Genomic DNA, 21,040 nt, shown 5'->3' with positions numbered 1-21,040 from the left:
CATAGGACTGCCCAAAACCAAGAGAAACAGGAAACTCTCAGCGCAACGAGATTACTTAGAAACGAATGACTGACACAAGCCTTTACTTCTAGTATACATTCACTGAGCAAGTCAAAAAATTATGATGAAGGGAGACACCTTTTGTTGTCTCACCTTTTAAAAATTCCTAACCACGGGCAGCTTGTGAAGATCTGTCGTATCCACTGGACACTGGAGGCTTTGAGCCCGAGCGGAAACCTCTTCTCTTTATTAAAACAGCGGAGATTTATTCAGTACAATGGACCTACTGGTAAAAGCACCGACGAAAGAGGATGCCGAATGCGTCGATTTAATCAGAGAGGCGTTTTTGTTTCCTTTATGAAGCGGTTGGCGGATTTTAAGCGAGGAGGAGGAATTTAAAGGTATGTTAAGGATGGGCACTTTTCAAGACTGAATAATATTCAAAGGTTGCTGGGAATTATTCTATTCTTCAAAAATCGCACCCCTTGTCTGCATGCGGGCGTTTGTGGCTATCATCCATAAACAGAGAGAGAGGGAAACCAGTCACACTTTCAATCAGTATGGACGTTGATGTTGTTTATTATCGCGCTAGATTACAACAGAAGTCATTTAAGTTACGTTTTTAAAAGGACAGGCATATAACCCACCCATGAACGGCGATCTCACAGGCTGCTGATATGATCATATGAAAAATGACCATCTCGCCCCAACCCTGAAGCCAACCAGATTCTGTCCTGCTTTAAGGAGCTTGTGATCTTACAGTGAAGGGTCGTAGAACTGCAGTGTACTTTTATTGTATTAGCGTCCATTTCTGTGGATAATAGTACAGTCACCAATCTTGGGCCTTAAGGCACACTTGGTTACTGCTCATGACCTCTTCATTCTTTCCTATATAGATGAATGAATTTGAATGATTTGCTGCCAGTCAAACAAGAACTTCTTGGACCTACGTTCAGGATTAAAGACTGAGAAGATGGATATGCTTCTTCTTAAATCATCTGACCAACATGTCGGCCTGCATGACCTTCACTTTTGCCAAACTGACAAAGACAATAATGCACAAACAGACATAAGTTGGTTGATCTGGTCGGTGCAGGGAGGCATTCAATCATTAGCTGGCCAACTTGAAGATAACAAACGGCTGTACATTTTAAGTGTCCTTCAATTTTAGACAGGTATTTTTGTTTCAAATATTGTCTGTTGTTAATAGTTTTAATGTAAATATGCAGGCATGGGAGCATAAAAAAGTGGTGCGTGATTATTTTCATACAGAAATCATATTTCGTCCATTGCTTCAGAAGTTTTGTACCAACTTTGTTTCCTCTCAGATGAGAATGCACCTCTAGAGAGAAAGGTGAGGTTGCCATTCCCTCATTTATAATAATCCACATTAATTGAGAAAAGAACGGACCTGCTGTGGTGAATCTGACAACAGTTTATGTCTTTTGGTATATTTTCATTGGGTTTTATGCTGGTCAGTTAATTGGTCTACTACTCTTACAATGTTTTTATGTAATGGATTGCATTACTGCTGATGAATTGAGCTCTTAAGCCTGAGACACACTGCACGATTTTATCAATCCTTTCAGATCATTGCAGGACAAACTACGTGACATGGACCTAATAAATTTGTCTATAACTTATGTACGATATGATGCACGCGCTGCTACAGAAGAATAAAACATCATCAGTGTGCGCTGGTTTGGGTTTTTATCTGTGATAGAAAATAGTTTTTCTTATTGCATCAGATTTTTGTGGATCAGCAGCTGTCTTTGAATCTCCCTCACTGCGCGACACAGGAGTATGATGAAATTGCCACAGTTCGTCTGGGCCAGCCGAATGTTGTTTCGGACTTAAAAGGAACAGTTTGCCCAAAAACTCAATTCTGTCAATACTTTTTGTCACTTTTTTTTTTTTTTTTTTTTTTTGAGAAATGTTGGTAAGCAAATATCTTTTTGTTACCACCGACTTGCAATGTATGTCCAAAAAAAACCACTTAAATATTTTCTTTTATATTTAAATATAAAATATTTTCTACCAACAAAAGCAGCTGATATTGTGTGTTTTGCATGGCTCTTGATGGTAGTGAAGACATTTTTGAGGTTTTTGAGTCAGCTGTTTGTATGTTTAATATATTTAAGAAAATATTTGTGTCCAAAAGAGATCTTTGAATGAAATACTGATGTTTGTTTCATAGCGCAGGACGTGGCTGTTATCACACAGCAGCCTGAACGTGTTTTATGCTGTGAACTAATAAACCTGAATGATATAAATCCATTTGCTGTCTTTATTTATCTTGCGCTAGAGGCTTTAACAGGCTGAAGTTATCTATACTATGGTATATACAAGAAGATACAGTAGAGACAGTGTGAGGAGTATGCTAATGGCTAAACTGTAACAGATTATCCTAATTTATTGAAAAACTGCTAAGAGATTAACATTAATGCAACGGTACATAGTTTATCACCAAACGCGGCAGACATGAATCATCCAGGTAATGAAGCACAGTATTATGAATCAAACATACGTACGTATGTCTTTATGGGCTATATGTAAACAAAGCAGTGCTAAGCAAAATCCAAGATTTTCAAATGACATTTTATTGAATATTTTAACATAACCTCAACGTATAAGGTTGTACTTATTAACACTCATACTAGAGACATACAGCAGCCTGCAGACAAACCACATTCATTGTAATTTTCAAGTGAATTTATTTTATTTCTAAAACATTTAAAAAACAAGTTGCGAGGGCCTTTTCTTATTCAATTAATTTTTTTTTTTGTAGTTTTCGCTTTCCAGAGCAAAGTGTAAACTAGAGAGAAAAACAACCCCGCAAAATTCCTCTCTGTAAAAAAACACTTCCTCCCTTCAAAACAGCCTAATATATTCAGTGTATATACATACAAGGGATTTCACCTCAACAAATCAAGATCTTTAATAAAGATCGATTCAAGTTCTTCATACGTCACCACAGAGCCTTTCTCCATTAAAAGATGAAAGAAAAATCACCTCTACTGAAGAATGTACCCAAGAAATTATTAAAAAAATATTTCATGAGGTTACACATCTGCAAAAAACAAAACCCGCACCTAACTCAAGACTCGTACAGTTTGATAAAGACATTACATGGTTTAGAAATCAACCAAAAATACTATAAATAAAAGTTAAAAGTGAGCACATGGTTAAATCAACGGAAATACAAATGTTGGAAGTTATGAACAATCAAACTAGAGTTGTGAACGGCCCGGGTCGTGCTGCGATGCTTTCACTGAAGGAAGACGCTCCGCTGCTTTCGCTCGTTCTGCTAAGAACTTATCAAACTCTGAGGGAGAGACGGAAATGAGATTAGCCTGCTTGTAAGAAATGTGGTTTGTTTTAAGAAAATATTGCTGAATATTTGTGGATAAGCATACGAAATGGCCTAATAAATGCTTCAGAATGTGCTACAAGAACCCCGGTGGCCTAGTTCAGAGCTCCTCCACAGGTAGCTTCTGGTAATCGATGTTTGTTGGGTTTGTAAATGAACTGAGGGTTTGACCGTTTAGTGAAAAGTTAATATTTTATGTAATGACATAATTAGTCGGTAGCTCCCCCTTGTCTATGAAGTGAAATAATTTCGAATGATAATGAAAATGAACTGAGCAATCCTTATCAAAAAGTACTTGCAAGTGTGTAGAAAAACACAGGAGCCTTTTGATGACCGCAAAATGGTTACGAAGAGGGTACGGCCACAAGAAACCACAAGAGTACGTGACAAAGGCCATATGCGTGTTGATCACCAAGGTGACTACGTCAGAACATCTGGTGGGCCAGGCTGGCTCATTACACAACATGACCGAAACTCAACAGGAAGTCTGGGTCACACACTGGTCACATGGCCACTGAAAATGCGTTAATGCTAAAATTACTAGCTGATAGCATTATCATAAAAGCCCTATTAAGAAAGGTTACCTTCACTGGTCACTCCTTCAGCATCGTCGTCCTGTGTCACAAAATACACAAATACACTTGTGAAATACAATAAAGAATAACCATGATCAGCTGAAATCGATTTGTACCCACTTACATTGAATAACATCTTTTATGAATTCTTTTATGGTCTCAAAGGGTATTTAAAATGTTAAATATTTTTTCAATTTGAATATACACTCAGTGGCCACTTTATTAGGTACACCTTACTAGTACCGGCTTGGACCCCCTTTTGCCTTCAGAACTGCATTAATCCTTCGTGGCATATATTCAACAAGGTACTGGAAACATTCCTCAGAGATTTTGGTCCATATCGTCATGATAGCATCACACAGTTGCTGCAGATTTGCTGCCTGCACATCCACGAAGAGAACCTCCCGGTCCACCACATCCACAAGGTGCTCTATTGGATTGAGATCTGGTGACTGTTGAGGCCATTTGAGTACAGCGAGTCATTGTCATGATCAAGAAACCAGTCTGAGATGATTCGCGCTTTATGACATGGTACGTTATCCTGCTGGAAGTAGCCATCAGAAGACGTGGTCATAAGGGATGGACGTGGTCAGCAACAATACTCAGGTAGGCTGTGGCGTTGACATGACGCTCAGTTGGTACTATTGGGTCCAAAGTCTGCCAAGAAAATATCCACCACCACCAGCCTGAACCATTGATACAAGGCAGGATGGATCCATGCTTTCAATTCTGACCCTACCATCCGAATGTCGCAACAGAAATCGAGACTCATCAGTCCAGGCAACATTTTTCCAATCTTCTATTGTCCAATTTTGGTGAGCCTGTGTGAATTGTAGCCTCAGTTTCCTGTTCTTGGCAGACAGGAGTGGCACCGGGTGTGGGTGGACGTGTTGTGCGTTCAGAGATGCTCTTCTGCATACCTTGATTGTAACGAGTGGTTATTTGAGTTACTGTTGCCTTTCTATCAGCTCGAACCAGTCTGGCCGTTCTCCTCTGACCCGCTCACTGGATATTTCCTCTTTTTCGGACCATTCTCTATAATGGTGGTGCATGAAAATCCCAGTAGATCAGCAGTTTCTGAAATACTTAATTTACCGTTCTTCCTCATTCTGATGCTTGACCACGAGTTGCTGCCATGTGACTGGCTGATTAGAAACTTGCAGTGGGACAGGTGTACCTAATAAAGTGGCCGGCGAGTGTATTTAAAAATGTATTAATTCTTGTGACAAGCTGAATTTTCATGAAGTCCTTCAGAAATCTTTCTAATATGCAGATTTTCTGCTCGAAAAGCATTATTGGCGTGAAAACAGTTATGCTGCTTCATATTTCATTTCGAACTTCTGAACTGTAGTTTTATAACCGAATTTTAGAAGTGTCTTTACAATCAGTTTGTCCATTCATTTTGAACTTAGTTTTATAAAAGAGTTTTGATATTTCTAAGGATAAATGTTAGTGTTACTGTTATAATATGACCAATTATTTGGTTGTAAAGAATTGTAAATTAGAGCCAGTTATATTTCCCACAATTCCTATGCTTTGCACCCAGTTAAAGATCCGTGTGTCACTTACATCATCTACGTCCAGCCATTGCTCGATGTCATCCATCACCTCACTCTGACTGACAGGAATCTGACAGGAGAAAAAAAAATTTAAGTTATTTTACGTTAACATAATAAATCACGACTACCTGTCGCAAACCACTCCCATCTTAAACATGCTTCCAGCTTCTCAGCGCTTTAAAGCGTTAACGATGAATCAATATGCTTCCGTCCTGAAGACGGAAAGTAAGTCGTTTCGAAATTTGGCAACATCATAAAATAAAGCACTGAGGAGCTATGGATCGCTCAGCATCCAGGCCTGAAACACAGAACGAGCTAAACACCAAAATTCCCACGAAACCTTCAGCAAATCAAGACAACGAAAACGCTCCTCAAACCATGCGGGCCACAGCAAGACAACAGACTCTTATCCACCAAATGACAAAAACAACTTTTGACATGCTAAAAAGAAAAAGCTCCCAGCTTGACCAGTAGCAACAGGCCGACCGCTTTATCAGCCAATCAGACCCACCATTCCCTTTTCAAGCATCCAGTGAAACTGAGGCGAGCTGCCGAGGGAGGTGGAGTCTAGGCTGTCATCCTTAAAACAGACAGACAACCGTTTTCAATCACGGACGGCGTATCGTTGCATCAAATGGCAGGTGAAAACAACACAGTAAAATCTTGCATGGTGTTACATTCATTATTGACTGCTGCTCTCTTGAAATACAAAGAGATGCTAATTGAACTCTCTATTCCAAGCATGATATCCTTTCTGCGGGACTAAATAATTCAGAGACACTTACCGCTCCGGTGTCCTGTCGCTGTCTTCGAGTGGCTGCAAGAGCTTCTGGACCTGCAGAGCATTCTGGACTGCTAATAAACCACACAGAATATATCACGTAAAGATCAAGTATGACATTTAGGCGTTGCTGTATAAAGATGTCCTTTATTGGCATCTGAGTCCACGAACGGCTTTAAACATCAGTTGCTTCTTTGTACTGCACAAAAGGATTTGTATAGTTTAAAAGAACTCAAAATGTCTGTGAAGAGACCAAAGATTTTTGTTTTGTTGCATGCATTCTTTTTAAGAGTGAATAACTGAAATCAAGCAGAAAGACACTTTACATAAAAATGAAAGGAATGGCATACACAGAAATGATGGAGATGTTAGTTTCTTCATCAGAACAGACCTGGAGGAGTTCTAGCGTTACATCTCCTGCTCACCAATGGATCCTCTGCAGTGAATGGGTGCCGTCAGAATGAGTCCACACAACTGATAAAATGTCACAATAATCCACAAGCAATTCACTCGGCCCCAGCCCGTCAAATGTTTGTAAGAAACAAATCCGTCGAGACTTTCTTAACACGAATCCCAATACTGTTTTCTTCGGTGGAAACACGCACAGATCAAGCACAGTTACAAAAAAGTCAATCAATACTAAACCTTTTACTTTACAAGACATCAACTGATGCACTGGACTCTTTATCAGACTCTTTATCTTTATGCACTTTTTATCAGCTCTTTAGACATTCATTCTGACGGCACCCATTCACTGGTGATGTAATGATTAAGTTAAATTAATCCAAGGCTTGAAGATGAGTACATTTTCATCAAATGTTCATTCTTGGTCGGACTATTACTTAAATCCCTACCTTTTTTGTGAAGAGCCGCTTTTACTTAGTTTTAAATCATCAGCTTTTGTGCCTGTGGCAGATAATGCAACAAATAATGGATTAATATCGGTGAAGATTAATATTAAAATAAAATGCGAGCGTAAATGATTCGGAAATATAACTTACTCAGTCCTGCCATCTGATTGGACAGTGCGCTGACTGCTGATTGGCTGATTGTGCTGTGAGCGCCGTTGGCTGCCTTTGATTGGTTGGGAGTTCCCAAATCAATAAGATTGGTGTTAGCTGAATTCTGAAATACAACAACGAATCATGAATGAATCAAATTAAGAATCAATACACAGACGTTACAGAGCATTTAATATCAAATCGATGAATTCTTACAGATTGTGCACTGCTTTGTCTACTGAGATGTCTTTCAAATCTAAAAGGAAAAAAAAAAGTTAGGTAACGCTGATGAGATGTGTTAGTAAATGAACTTGAAGTGAGATATGACACCTAAATGCGGTGACATCAATACAGGGCTCCACATGCCAAGGATTTTTAAGCCCCCCACAAACAGCATTTCAGCTAAAAAAAATATTAGGTGCATTTTTATTTATATCATTTCACAAATGTTTAGGATTTTATTTATTTCCATAACCAAGAAAGTCAAGAACATTTTTTTTATTTTAAATATACAAACAGCGTTATTTCAATTTAATACGGCTACATTGAAATTAGTATAATTGATATTTGCTGAAAATGAAGTTTTCAAGCTAGTTCTCAGCGCCACCTGTTGGCAGCATCAATAAACTACTCAACTGCTTTGGTACAGGAGGCTGTTTTAGTATTATTTTGTGTCTGCTTTGAATGTGCTGAAAAACAAGGATAAGTCCAGGAACAGATCGGAGTGGACAGGACACTCAAAACCAGGAAAATGTGGACGTCTGTTCGCTCATAATGTGTGTTTCTAGATTCTGTGAGCATGGAAAACAAAAACTCAACTCTATGATGGAACTGTGAGCCTTAACACCTTTGCTATTTATTTTATATAGTTTTAGTATGAGACAAAAAAGAGATTTATTTCCCATTTTTTTAACGACACATGCATCGCAGACGTGCATTATTTTATTCCCTGCATGTTCACAAACACCCGACGTCAAGGCAGTTAGCCTCTAACCTGTGATACTGTGCGAACGTGGTGTGCGTCGTCGTCGTTGGCACAGAGTAGCTGCTCTATAAGCTTCTCATCGCTCAGTCTGGGTATGAGCTCCACCATCCGGCCCTGCATATCTTTGGTCATGGAGTAGAGCTGCTACTGACCGGCAGACAGAAGAGAAACAGCAGCAATCCTCAAATCACGACTGGAGCATGAAGCGTGTACGTGGCGAGAAAAGAAAGCAAGGGTGTGTGTTCGAGTGTAACCTGCAGCAGCTCTGTGTCTGACGGCTCAAGACTCGCGGGCTCCATCTGACTCATCATGTCCGACATCACTGATATATTATTACGAACCACCTCCAGTTCGGTCTTCATTGTTTTCATCTGAAACAACAACAAAAAAAACGCTCTTGAACCCTGCAGCACTCAATGACACAGTAATTAAAAATACTAATGGTATATTAATCTGAATTCATATAAATTTTTAAACATGCTATTAATAATTAATAAATGCTGAAATTAAACAACTGTCACTTCATGGTAACAAATTAAACCTTATTGCAATATCAACCGGTACTAACAATGCTAAAAATAACATTGTCGAATATCAAAAATGAAATTGTGTATATTTGCATATATGTGACCCTAGACCACATAACCGGTCACAAGTGGACATTTTTTGAAATTGGTACGTATACATTATCAAGAAGCTAAATAAATCATTTTCCACAGAGGTAGGGTCAGTTAGGATTGGACAATATCTGAGGTACAACAACATGTGAATCTGGAATCTGAGGCCGCAAAACAACTAAATACTGAGAAAATCACCTTTGAAGTTGAAAAAAAAAAAAAAAAAAAAAAAAAAAAAAGTAAAAAAATTTTCATGGTAGGAAATGTACAAAATATCTTCATGGAACATGATCTTTACTTAATATCCCAATGATTTTTGGTATAAAATACAAATCAATACTTTTGACCTATATAATGTATTTTTGGCTATTGCTACAAATATACCCGTGCTTCTGAAGACTCGTTTTGTGGTCCAGAGACACACACGCACACACACACTTTATTCATTCCTAAAATGTTCCAGCCCCACCCACACTTCAGGCCGAGTCAGCGTGCGTGTGTGTGTGTGTGTTACCTGTTGAGGTGACAGTGTGATGGGCGTCTCTGTATTCTGTGGCTGTGACGACGTGACGGAGTGACTTTCTGTGTGAGCCGTCACCGGAGACGCCGACTCGATGGTCTGTTGGGAGTCAAGCATGAATAAATTAATAAACCCAAACCTGAAATTAAAGAACGGCACATATTTGCATACCAGACGATATACTGCTTCTGAGATGTGCAAACACATACGGTGCGATAAACCTTTACTTGGACTTGTAGTCATTTATTAAAAGCAGCTGGTTGTCACGTATATCTGAACGTGCAGTGGTTTATACCCTGTTGGGAGTGTGTATAGGGGAACATCCATTCAGTTCAGTCATGGGAAACTCCACGCCTTTCCTCCTGAGGTCCTCATAGACAGTCACGACTCCGGTCAAATCTGGAGAACTACGAAAGGCATCGGACCACGCCTGGAGAGACAGAGAGAGAGAGAGATAGAATCAGACGCCAGGCACACCCACAGCTCTGTCTGAATACTTCACAGCTGGAACATGAACGTTTGCTCTGAGAGTTTCTAGTTCATCTGGACCTGTATCATGCTCAAGACTCTGTCCTGAAGAACCACTGGGGCGTTGTTTTTAGGCAGGATCGTCTGGACTAAAACGTTCTCCACAAAGTCTCTGGTGGACACGTAGATGTGGAATCTGTGCCCGCAGTTCTTCACACAGGCCTCCAACACCTGCAGAGAAACCCAAAGATTAGGTGAAATAGGACACTGGGTCGACGTAAAGACTGCACCGTGCGTCGGACACTTACGCTCAAAGTCAGCATAACCTCTTTGAAATTCCTATTTCCCAGTATCTTCTTCTTGATTGCTCTGACAGCATCTTTAGGTCTGCAAATAGAGCACGTGTTACGTGTTATACCACCAAAAACCTCAAAGCACTGCACAGTTAAATGATTATATTCACACACCGAAGCCATCTTTAACTTTGTGTTTTATAGAATAATAACGGAGGCAAAAAATAAGTTTTATTCGATTTTGAAAGACAGCCATGCAGCTCCAAATGAAGACAAATTGTATTGCGATACGTTCTGGATGAGAAACATCAGTTACTGTGGTTAAACTTTATTTTAAGGTGTCCTTGTTACAGTGCAAGTATACATTTAAGTACAGAGTAATATTAACTGACCACATGTACTTACAATATGATTGGGATTAGGGTTTGGCTTAGATTTACCTGCATGTAATTATCCATAATTTATTGTTTTTATAATAGTAAATACATGTAACAACTTAAAATAAAATGTTACCATTCAAACCTTTGCTTAGGTCCCCTATCCATCATATTTATCCATCATAAAAATTTTTTTTTAACTAACACAGTTTCCCAAATTAAATCATTAAAATCACAGAAATGTAAAATGATAAAGATAACTGTAATATAAAAACTGATGAAACAGAACACTTAGTAAAACATGAAGTAGATTTGAATTGTGTATCTATGCGTCACGTGAACACGTGTTGTTCAGTTTTTTAAATATTTACTCAAAGGATTAGTTTCCTCAACAGAAATGCAGTTAATTTGCATTTTTCTAAGAAATAAATCCATAATTTTCCTTATTTAACTTTAAACCATTGCTTCTGGCCAAATTATGCCTCCATAACTCATAATAACATTCATAATCCCCTGTTGCCCTCTCATATAAAATTTTAGTTTCGGACTGTTTTTGCCTGTAAACAGTGCTTGACCCGTGCATATTTCACTCTTAAATCATTCCAGATGAAAGCAATATTACTAATATTATGGATAGTGGACTGCAGCAAAGGTTTGAGTTGAAAAAGCATCTTAATAACGGACTTCTTTCTTACAAGCATGCACCGTTTCACTCCACAAGTGGATTACTTGTGGATTATTGTGAAGTTTTTAATCAGTTGTTTGGACTCTAATGCTGACGGCACCCATTCACTGCAGAGGATCCTTTGGTGAGCAAGTGACGTAATGCCACATTTCTCCAAACTCACCTACATCTCGGACAGCCTGAGGCCTTGCGGGTTTTAAGCTAATGTTTTAGGTCAGATCATTCAACCTGACACAATGACATTCAGTCACGTTAAGTGCAGTGCAGGTGTCCAAACACAACTACAAATAATTCAATGCCACGACCATATAAACAGAAAGCTGTTGTATCTGACAACATACACACCCTTCATCGGTTTCATTGACAATGTCACAGATCTCCATGTTGAGGCTCCAGTCTTCGGACGGGAGAGAGGAACTGGTGGCATGTTCTGAGCAAGAGACCAAGAAACAAACAAAGGCTTCAATCTCGACTGAAAGCACACAACATGTTTTGATCATAAACTTGTCGTCTTTTTTGTGCAAAAAGTAGAAACGCAGGTGAACCCAACAAGATTATGTAGATGTTTGGAAGCTAAACTCTTAACGGAATGAACTTCGGGAGGAACGTAACCTTGCCTTTAAACAACTGATTATACACTGTAACACACACAGCAAACATCTCTCAGCCGTCACGGCATGCTTACACCAGGACATTATTGTCTTCCTCGTCGGCAGCGGTGTGGTTTATGAGATTCATGACAACACTGATAGAGTTACAAACACACTCAACCCTGGTGACATAACAGCTCCTCGTCCTCATGAAGAGCCCATACTAATAACAAAAAGCCCTTGTATTTGCAGTGGATTAGAGAAATCCCACCTATACCCTGAACTGATCACTTAAACTAGGTTACTTGTCCTATTGTTTACAGTGCTGCATCTAAGCAGGGAAAACAGGCTTTACAACAGTATGAAAGGGCGAGTTCCCTGGTATTCACCCTGTGCAATGACACAAACCCGAATACCATTTTTAAAGGGACAGATCATGCAAAAATAGGTTTTTTTTAAACGCACACTGTCTTCACTATATAGACATACATCACGCTCCGTATGGAACACTACACTTTTATGACGCACAGAAAAATAACAGCATAAAGTGAACTCTGGCGTTTATTTATTTCTGCAGTTCTATTCCATTCATCTACGATGAGCAGAGCGCTGCAAAAAATACTTTTTCCCCGCTAATGCATAATTATCGTGGTTGGCAGGAACAAACAGTTCCTCCCCGACTAATTACTCTGTGCAGCCCGTTTAGATGAGAGTCCACCTACAACGACAAGTAAAGCAGAAGGGCCCTTGAAATGAATGAAAGGTATCCCCGAGATTGCATTTTCTGCGAAACCGAGAGTAAACTCTGGAATGGGTTACATAACCGTTTTAATGCTCAGATGTAAATAGTTCTTTCCTAAACAACAGCGACAAAGAAAATGGGTCAAAACGTTATTAGGATATACAGAGACTTGCGACGTCCAACGCAAACCCTCTTCGTCCCGCCCTTCCTCGATACTATTGGCGGACAGCATTGATTGACACACGTTCCGTCAAATCAGAGCACAGCGCCGGGGCTTTGAGCCTGCCTTTAGACGCGGACCGACGCTTCATCGTGCGATCTATATTTAATCGTATCCTTTGCCGTCATCCTTAATTAAACGATGCATGCGTGTTGAAATCGATGTCAAAATGAAGCAGTCGTATTGGACACATCAAGTTTAACTACCCCGTGCGCACGATGCTCTCTTAAACGTATTACGTGAGATTCGCGATCTAATCCATCGAGCCACTTACCTATAAGTTGACCCACGGGTGTAGAAAAGGGGTTTCCTGTGAAAAACTCCATCCTCCGAGCGCGTCCGGTGCTCAGTGTTTCGGCTTTGGGCTGATGATCAGCTAGAGCTGAAACAAACTTAACCGACTACGTCACCGTCTCTTAAAGCGACAGGCGGGGATTTTTAAGTATACACTGTGCGCTGCGTACTGCTTTGGTTAGTATGTTAAACAGAACGCATTGTGCAACAATACACGTTTAAAACAACATTGTGCCAGTTTTGTCTGCACCAGCAGCAGCAAGCATATTTTGCACGTTTAAATGAACAAGTTTAGCTATTTTAAATTGGAATTCAAGGCAGTTGTGTGTCATTTTAATCACATTAAATGTAAAAAGAGCCAACGATGAACTGAGAACAAAGATTTTATACGCATTTTTTTACATTGATCAAATGAAACGCTAAAAATTAATTTAGGATTAATTTAAATATTTAGAGCACAGTGCAAACGAACATGGAGTTATGCATAAATTACTGTATAAGGTGTGGTGCTGTGAAATGCAGGCCCTGCCCTGTGTGTTGCCCACATGATTTGATTTAAAGGATTTCATAACAAAAGCGCTCTGCTGACCTGTCAGGGTGTGTGTGCTCTCACAAAAAAAAAACACTGGCGTATGAGATGTATTTATTTTTTAGACTTGCACCGACTAGAATCAAATGCTTTATAGCAGGTCTTATAAAAACCGAGGGAGGTCGAGCCAGTTTTGATGCACGTCAGACTTCATCGCATCTGTCTGGAGTAATATTAGTCTTTTTGTCTCTAAAGGTCAACCACATTCTACATACAAGCCACAAAACCATTAACAGTCCATGTCAGGCCTATTTATAAAAAAAAAAAAAAAAAAAAAAAAAAAAAAATCAGTAATACTTAAATGTATTCAGTTGGTCATTTGAAGTAAATTTGGCAATTCTGGAAAAAAGCACATTAACAGGCTGTATATGAAATAGGTTATTATTAATATAATAAGAGTTGATTCATTCTTGTGATGGGCCACACGGTGGCGTATGTCTCTGTGTGAAAGTCTACAGAACTTCAACAAAGACAGAGCAAAAGTAAGAGCAAGCAAACCAATACCTGTGGAACTGACCTGAAATAAAAACTGCTGTTGTTAACGTAACCCGTGACGCCCCAATTTCTTATAATTTGTCTATTAATTAAGCAGTAAATATCAAAAGCGTAGATCCAATCTGGCAACAGCAGCGGACACTCAGACACGGGGTTTGAGGTAAGAATAAAGAAAACAATTTATTTTAACAATGACCACAGAAATAAAAGATAGTGTGCAGTGGCCTCAGTTTAGTTTCCTTTCCATACAGGGCTTTTCTTCAATATCACTGTTGATAAGTAAGTTGATATTTCTTGTTTGTTCTTCCTTTATCCGTTATCACCCTCTTTTCCTTATTTAACTGATTTGTTCTTAGTTTAGTTACTCAGCATTTTGAACATGTGTCCATAAACCTCAACAAAGTACTGGAAAAGATTACACGCATTAACAAAAGGTACATTCAGTCTGAACACTTCAAAATGCCCACACTCACGATAATCACTCGGGAGGATTCTTTGGAAAATCAATCAGTTTATAAAGTTAGTCCAGGGATCCGAGAATTGGTGAAATCCACCGTCTCTAAAGTCTATTCCCAAATGGGAAAAGTGATATGAAACCCCTCTCCTACCATTCGAAGAAGAATACGCTAAATGTCTGTGTTCTTTCGAAACAGGAACGCTCAAAGGGTCCGGTTAACGGGCGGCTCGCCGGTCCAACTCGGCCGTTATTCACACAGAAGAGAGACGAAACGGTCCACAATCCAGGGAGGGTTCACACTTCACTCAATTCACATCCAAAGCGGATCACGAACACCTGGAAACCACCACACCTGGCCTTGAAAACAAAAAGCCAAAAGAACAATTAGCACTTATAAAGAGGAACATTTTTAAACAAAACAACCATTTATATCCATTTACATGCCTCTGTGTACTAAATTTCTTTATTTCTCTTATTTTGCATTGCCTTTTTAACAGCAAAAACATTCCACTTAAATCCTTTGCAATCATTTGTACTATTATCTTGTTTAAAACACAAAACGTGTTAATTCTGGCATTTCACCCTAATGTTTTTGCCTCCATTTATCTCTTTCCATCATTTATAACAAACAAAATGAACGGTTAAGTTTATGAAACGCGAGACTTCATGTCGAAATGAAAACAACTGAAAGTCACATCAGCTCACCAAGGAAACTCCAGGAAAGTCCAGATGGTAAATGGCTGAAGACACACTCTCAACGTGCTCATGTTTTTCTCTCAAACCTTTTTCAGAAAATACCCGTCACATACTATGATAGCATTATGCTAACGCTAAAAGCGTCTAGGACACCACGCGAGATAAATCAAAACTTTACTGTAGTTACACAAGTGTGTAGTTTCATCTCACTGATGCACTACGATATAGAAACATATTAAATTGCTCTTACTTCTTTTCATATTCACTTCTGAATCAGAGATGGACACGCGCTTTCTCGGAGACGGAAGGATCCGGAAGAGTGACGTCATTCCTAAACGCGATTTCATTGGATACTACTATAATCCCGCATATTTTATTTTTTTAATATATTTTTTTATAAATAGCGAATTTAATCCCGGTCATATATTTGTTCTGGCAGCGTTTTTTAATCTTATTATTTGCTCTATTATTCATCATTCTGGGTTACATTAAGGTCAGAAATTCACATTGCACTACAGATACCGTAATAAAGCGGCGTTGCACGTCATTTCTGATCCTAATGTCTAAAGAAAATGACAGCTGAACAGCAAAATAATTATTTTTGTCGCGTGTCTGACTGTTGATTACCACACCTGAGAAAATCTCAGAGCTTTTCACACAGTTCTTCATTAGAGGCAGAACTCACAAGAACATCCTCCTGTAATTAACTCGGTCGAGAATGACTCAGTTATGACTCACAGCACATTTGAGTGTGATGCAGATCAACAGAGGGAAAGGTTGAAAGCCAAATTAGTAAAAAGAGAGAGAGAGATGGAGAGAGAGAGAGAGAGAGAGAGAGAGAGAGAGAGAGAGAGAGAGAGAGAGAGAGAGAGAGAGAGAGAGAGAGAGAGAGAGAGAGAGAGAGAGACAGAGAGAGAGAGAGAGAGAGAGACAGAGAAAGAGAGAGAGAGAGAGAGAGAGAGAGAGAGACAGAGAGAGAGAGACAGATAGAGAGAGAGAGACAGAGAGAGAGAGACAGATAGAGACAGAGAGAGAGAGAGACAGAGAGAGAGAGACAGAGAGAGAGAGAGAGACAGAGAGAGAGAGACAGAGAGAGAGAGAGAGACAGAGAGAGAGAGACAGATAGAGACAGAGAGAGAGAGAGAGACAGAGAGAGAGAGAGAGAGAGAGAGAGACAGAGAGAGAGAGAGACAGAGAGAGAGAGAGAGACAGAGATAGAGAGAGAGAGACAGAGAGAGAGAGAGAGAGAGAGAGAGAGAGAGAGAGAGAGAGAGACAGATAGAGACAGAGAGAGAGAGAGAGACAGAGAGAGAGAGAGAGAGACAGAGAGAGAGAGACAGAGAGAGAGAGAGAGAGACAGAGAGAGAGAGACAGATAGAGACAGAGAGAGATTTTTGATTTTGCAAAAAATTTTTATTACAAACCACAATAACAATTACCAAGACAAAAAACAGTACACAACAAACCTACAAACAAAACACTAGAGCATCTTCAGACAAAGTGCACAAAGCCCCATGAATGCACCAGATTTGTTCAAAAGTCACCAGATCGTACATAGCTTTATAAAAGTGAAAATCAACCAATACCCTGGACTTAACAAAAGCCAGGAAACACACGAGAACGTCATCACTAGAGCTTTGTTCAATTCTGTTTTTCCGGCTAATGTAAACAGCCAACTTTGCTTGTCCTAAAATAAAATTTAACAAGTGACAGATAGCACGTTTCTTCCTGGAATATTTAAAACCCAAAATAAAATTTTCACTTAAGAAGGTTTCGTTAAACCTACAAAAGAGCTCATTTAGCTTCACAAACAGGGTTTTAGCCTAAAACAGTCCATGAAAGCATGAAAAACAGTTTCTCTTTGGAGACAGAAAGGGCATTCAGGACCCACTCCTGGGTTCATCACTGAAATAAAAGAATTAACGGCAATGGCACCATGCAAAACCCTCCATTGTATGTCACCTACTCTCTTTGACAATGGTGGTTTATACAAAGATCTCCATTCGGGTTTTACATCACTGCTCAACTTTAAAACAGAACGCCATGGTGTGTCAATTCTGCTACCAATAACTTTCTTGTTAAAAACCAGCACACAAGCTTTGTACAAATTTTGCTTTCGCTTGACAAGAAATCTAATAATAGGGAATCACGTGAAAATAAAAAAACTCTTTGTACTCTCATCAAGCATGGGTTGTACAAACAAACAGGGAAAGAATCCCCAGGATCAGGGCATTAACCCCTGCAAAAAGTCCTTTAACATGTGTTCTTCTTCAGCAGTAAAACATGTTCTTAATTTTGGTCAAAAATTGGGTAAAAAGGCGAACAGATCTGATGCCCAAAAACTTGGAAGCTGTCTCCACCTGTCCAAAAAAGATCCAGTTAGTGTTAATAAATGTCCCAAAGTAAAAACCTTGGCTTTCAGAAGGGAAGTGCTGAAACCGAGTAGACTGCATCGTGAAGCAACGTCCAGACGGGCTCCATGTATCAAAGGCTCCTGCAACAACCAGTAGAGTGAAGAGAAGTTCTCAGTCTTATAAATATGAAAAAAACTCCATACTTTGAAGAGGTTACGATAAAAAACAGGCAGTTCTGATACATCCAGTTTAGCAGGATCCATTAAAAAAAGTGCTTTATCGAGCCCAAGGCCTCCAAGTGTTCGTAAAATAACGCAACTAACTGTGCGCTAGCTGCAGTCCGTTGAGCCATCTAAAAAGCTTTGTAGAAACCGTAAACGGAAAGCAGCCATTCTACTTTGCAGGTGAATAACACCTTGCCCACCTTCATTTTTGGGGAGATATAAAATACTCTGTGGGATCCAATGTAGTTTGTCCCAAAAAAAATTAACAAGAAAGGCTTGAATTTTAGCTAAAAACTGTGGAGAGGGATCTACACAGGCCAGCCTATGCCAAAGCGAAGAAGCAACAAGATTGTTAATGATGAGAGTCCTCCCTCTATAGGACATATTTGGCAACAACCAATTCCATTTATCTAATCGGCCTTTGACCTTTTCCTGCACCCCTTCCCAATTTTTCTGTAAAAACTCATCATCCCCCAAGTAAACTCCCAAATATTTTATACCTCCCCTTCTCCAACACAACCCATCAGGAAGACGAGGTGGCCCATCAGACCACTGACCCAGTAAAACCGCATCACTTTTTTGCCAGTTAACTTGAGCAGAAGACAGTGTTCTAAAATCTTCAAATAAGTTAAGCAAAGACTGTGCATCGCTTCCTTTGCTTATGAACACTACAATGTCATCAGCGTATGCTGACAAACAAACATTATTATTAAAACTGGGAAAACACAAGCCACATAAATTGTTTCTTATTTGTTGAAGTAAAGGCTCTATGGCCAAAGAGTACAACATTCCAGAGAGGAACAACCTTGTCTAACACCCCTCAGAACCCGAAATGGAGCGCATAAACCACCATTAATTTTCAGTGCACTCTCAACGTCACAATAGAGCACTTTAATCATGTCCACAAACTCTTTGCGGAAACCAAAAGCTGCCAAAGTATTCCAGAGATAAGAGTGCTCAAGTCGATCAAAAGCCTTCTCTTGATCTAAGGATAACAAACCACAACTCAGATTTAAAAATTTAGAGATATGAAAAATGTCTCGAATTAAGGAAATATTATCAAATATAGATCTACCGGGTACACAATATGTTTGGTCCGGATGGATGACCTGCTCCAACACTCCAGCCAGTCTAGTAGCCAAAACTTTGGAAAGCAGTTTGTAATCGCTGCAAAGAAGTGAGACAGGGCGCCAGTTTTTGACATCAGTGAGGTCCCCTTTTTTTGGAATCAGAGTGATAACCGCTCTCCGACAACTCAAAGGCAACCTGCCCTCTGTCAAGCTATCGCTGAGTACCTCAAGCAGATCATCTCCCAGCTCTGACCAGAAAGCCTTATAAAAGTCGACCGGGAGGCCATCCACTCCTGGTGCCCTCCCAGACTCCATGCTTTGCAAGGCCTTGAAGAGCTCTTCCAGGGTCAACACTCCTGAGAGGTCAAAGTTAGCCTCTTCTGAGACTTTCGGCAAATTATCAAAAAGACACTTCCCGCGCCATGCCCTGAATTAATCTCACTTCTGTACAGGTTCTGATAAAACATAACTGCTCTCATACGGATATCGGCAGGATCAGACAACAACACTCCATCCTCAGAGCGAAGTGCATAAATAAAACGTTTCTGCCCATTCTTTTTTTCCATGCTGAAAAAGTATTTAGAAGGTACATCCATCTGATCGATACTTTGGAAACGTGAACGGACTAAAGCCCCTGTGCTCTACTCCCAGTAGATCTGTTAGTTGTGCTTTCTTCTTAGAGCAGGCTTCTAAATGCCTAGCTTCACCACTAGACTGGGCTAGATTATGACACTCAATAATTTCTTTTTCTAACGATTCTAAGGACAGAAGTAGCTCTTTAGTAACGTTGTGAGTGTACTGTTGCGAAAACTGCTTAATTTGAATTTTACCGAAGTCCCACCACTGTTGTACTGAATGAAAAGAGCCTTTTGTTGCTCTGAAGCTTTCCCAGAAAAAACTAAAAGATTCTTTAAAAAAATTGTCATTTAACAGTTTAGTGTTAAAGTGCCAATATGCACTCTTATGTTTTACTGAACACAAAAAAATTACAATGCACCATGCTGTGGTCCGAAAAACCAACGGTGTGATGTAACACTTATTAAAAATGTTAAGATGATGATTAAAACTGTAAAACCTATCCAATCTTGCCGAAGAGATAATATTATCCCGTGTATGAACCCAAGTATACTGTCTCTCCTTGCCATTTAAAGATCTCCAAATATCACATAATTCATATTTTTTTATAAAATGGATAAGACGATTGCGTGAAGCTAAGTGAGGTTCAACATGATTCCTGTCTAAATTTAGCTCTGTGCAATTAAAATCACCACCTAAGAACAGAAATTCTTCAGAACAACAATTTTGTAAGGTGGAAGATAGTAAATCTAAAAAAACTAACCTTTCAACCGGTACAGTTGGAACATACACACAAATAAAAACAAAAACATAATTCTCGAAAACAGCTCTGACTTTTAAAAGCCTACCTTTAACAATTTCATCAATCACATATGATACAGGACTGAAATTCTTTGCGAATAAAATAGCCACTCCTCCACTAACTGAAGTGTTGTGACTTAACACAGAAGTGCCATCAAATTCCTTCATCCAATCAACAGCATTGTTCAGGTCACTGTGAGTTTCTTGTGTAAAAAGTGACATCAATGTTTTTCTGTTTTATTGTTTCATATATTAATGCTCTTTTTCTAACATTCCTTGCGCCATTGATATTAAAAGTGGCTAAATGTACTACACTCATAAATAAAAAAAGAAAAAAAGAGCAAAGACCAGTCCTGCTCCTAAGATTAACCCGTGTCATTGTCTAAAGCAATGTTAAGACTCCTCACAATTTTCTTTAAACGATACACTTCTTTATTTGTGAATGAACCTTCTACCATTAGACTTCTTGCTTTATCAACAAACTGTTTTAAGTCAGGAAAATATTCCTGCACTCGCACACCTCTCTTGTTTTTGGTTGATCTGAGAAATAATTTGATATCTTCAAGCTCATAGCTCCGTCCAATAACCTCATTCTGAGAAAGTGTCACACTGGAGTCAGAAGACTCTGCATCGCTCTCAGTCTCCAGATCCTCATCGTCATGCATTTCTATTTTTTTGCTTACTTTAGCATCTGGTACTTC

At 39.3% G+C, this 21,040-nt stretch overlaps 1 protein-coding gene and 1 long non-coding RNA gene across 2 annotated transcripts; both read right to left on the bottom strand.

The window, feature by feature from the left end:
• Nucleotides 1-2,577: 2,577 nt before the first annotated feature.
• Nucleotides 2,578-13,202, bottom strand: tom1 (target of myb1 membrane trafficking protein). The gene is given in 17 exon segments (XM_043235833.1): nucleotides 2,578-3,325; nucleotides 3,955-3,985; nucleotides 5,515-5,574; nucleotides 6,016-6,084; nucleotides 6,290-6,359; nucleotides 7,140-7,191; nucleotides 7,287-7,410; nucleotides 7,503-7,542; nucleotides 8,281-8,309; nucleotides 8,311-8,415; nucleotides 8,526-8,642; nucleotides 9,403-9,507; nucleotides 9,704-9,838; nucleotides 9,958-10,107; nucleotides 10,185-10,263; nucleotides 11,577-11,661; nucleotides 13,058-13,202. Coding segments are annotated over 17 exon segments (1,398 nt in total). The 5' UTR covers nucleotides 13,110-13,202; the 3' UTR covers nucleotides 2,578-3,230.
• A 501-nt stretch (nucleotides 13,203-13,703) lies between these two features.
• On the bottom strand, nucleotides 13,704-15,671 carry LOC122342062. The gene is made up of 3 exons (XR_006250515.1): nucleotides 15,565-15,671; nucleotides 15,324-15,400; nucleotides 13,704-14,975 (listed from the first exon to the last, which is right to left on the bottom strand). It is a non-coding gene; the product is annotated as an uncharacterized LOC122342062 (long non-coding RNA).
• Between the last annotated feature and the right edge of the window lie 5,369 nt (nucleotides 15,672-21,040).

This window comes from Puntigrus tetrazona, chromosome 3, assembly GCF_018831695.1.
Source record: "Puntigrus tetrazona isolate hp1 chromosome 3, ASM1883169v1, whole genome shotgun sequence".
Classification (NCBI taxonomy): Eukaryota; Metazoa; Chordata; class Actinopteri; order Cypriniformes; family Cyprinidae; genus Puntigrus; species Puntigrus tetrazona.
This window is presented reverse-complemented; position numbering and strand designations above follow the sequence as displayed.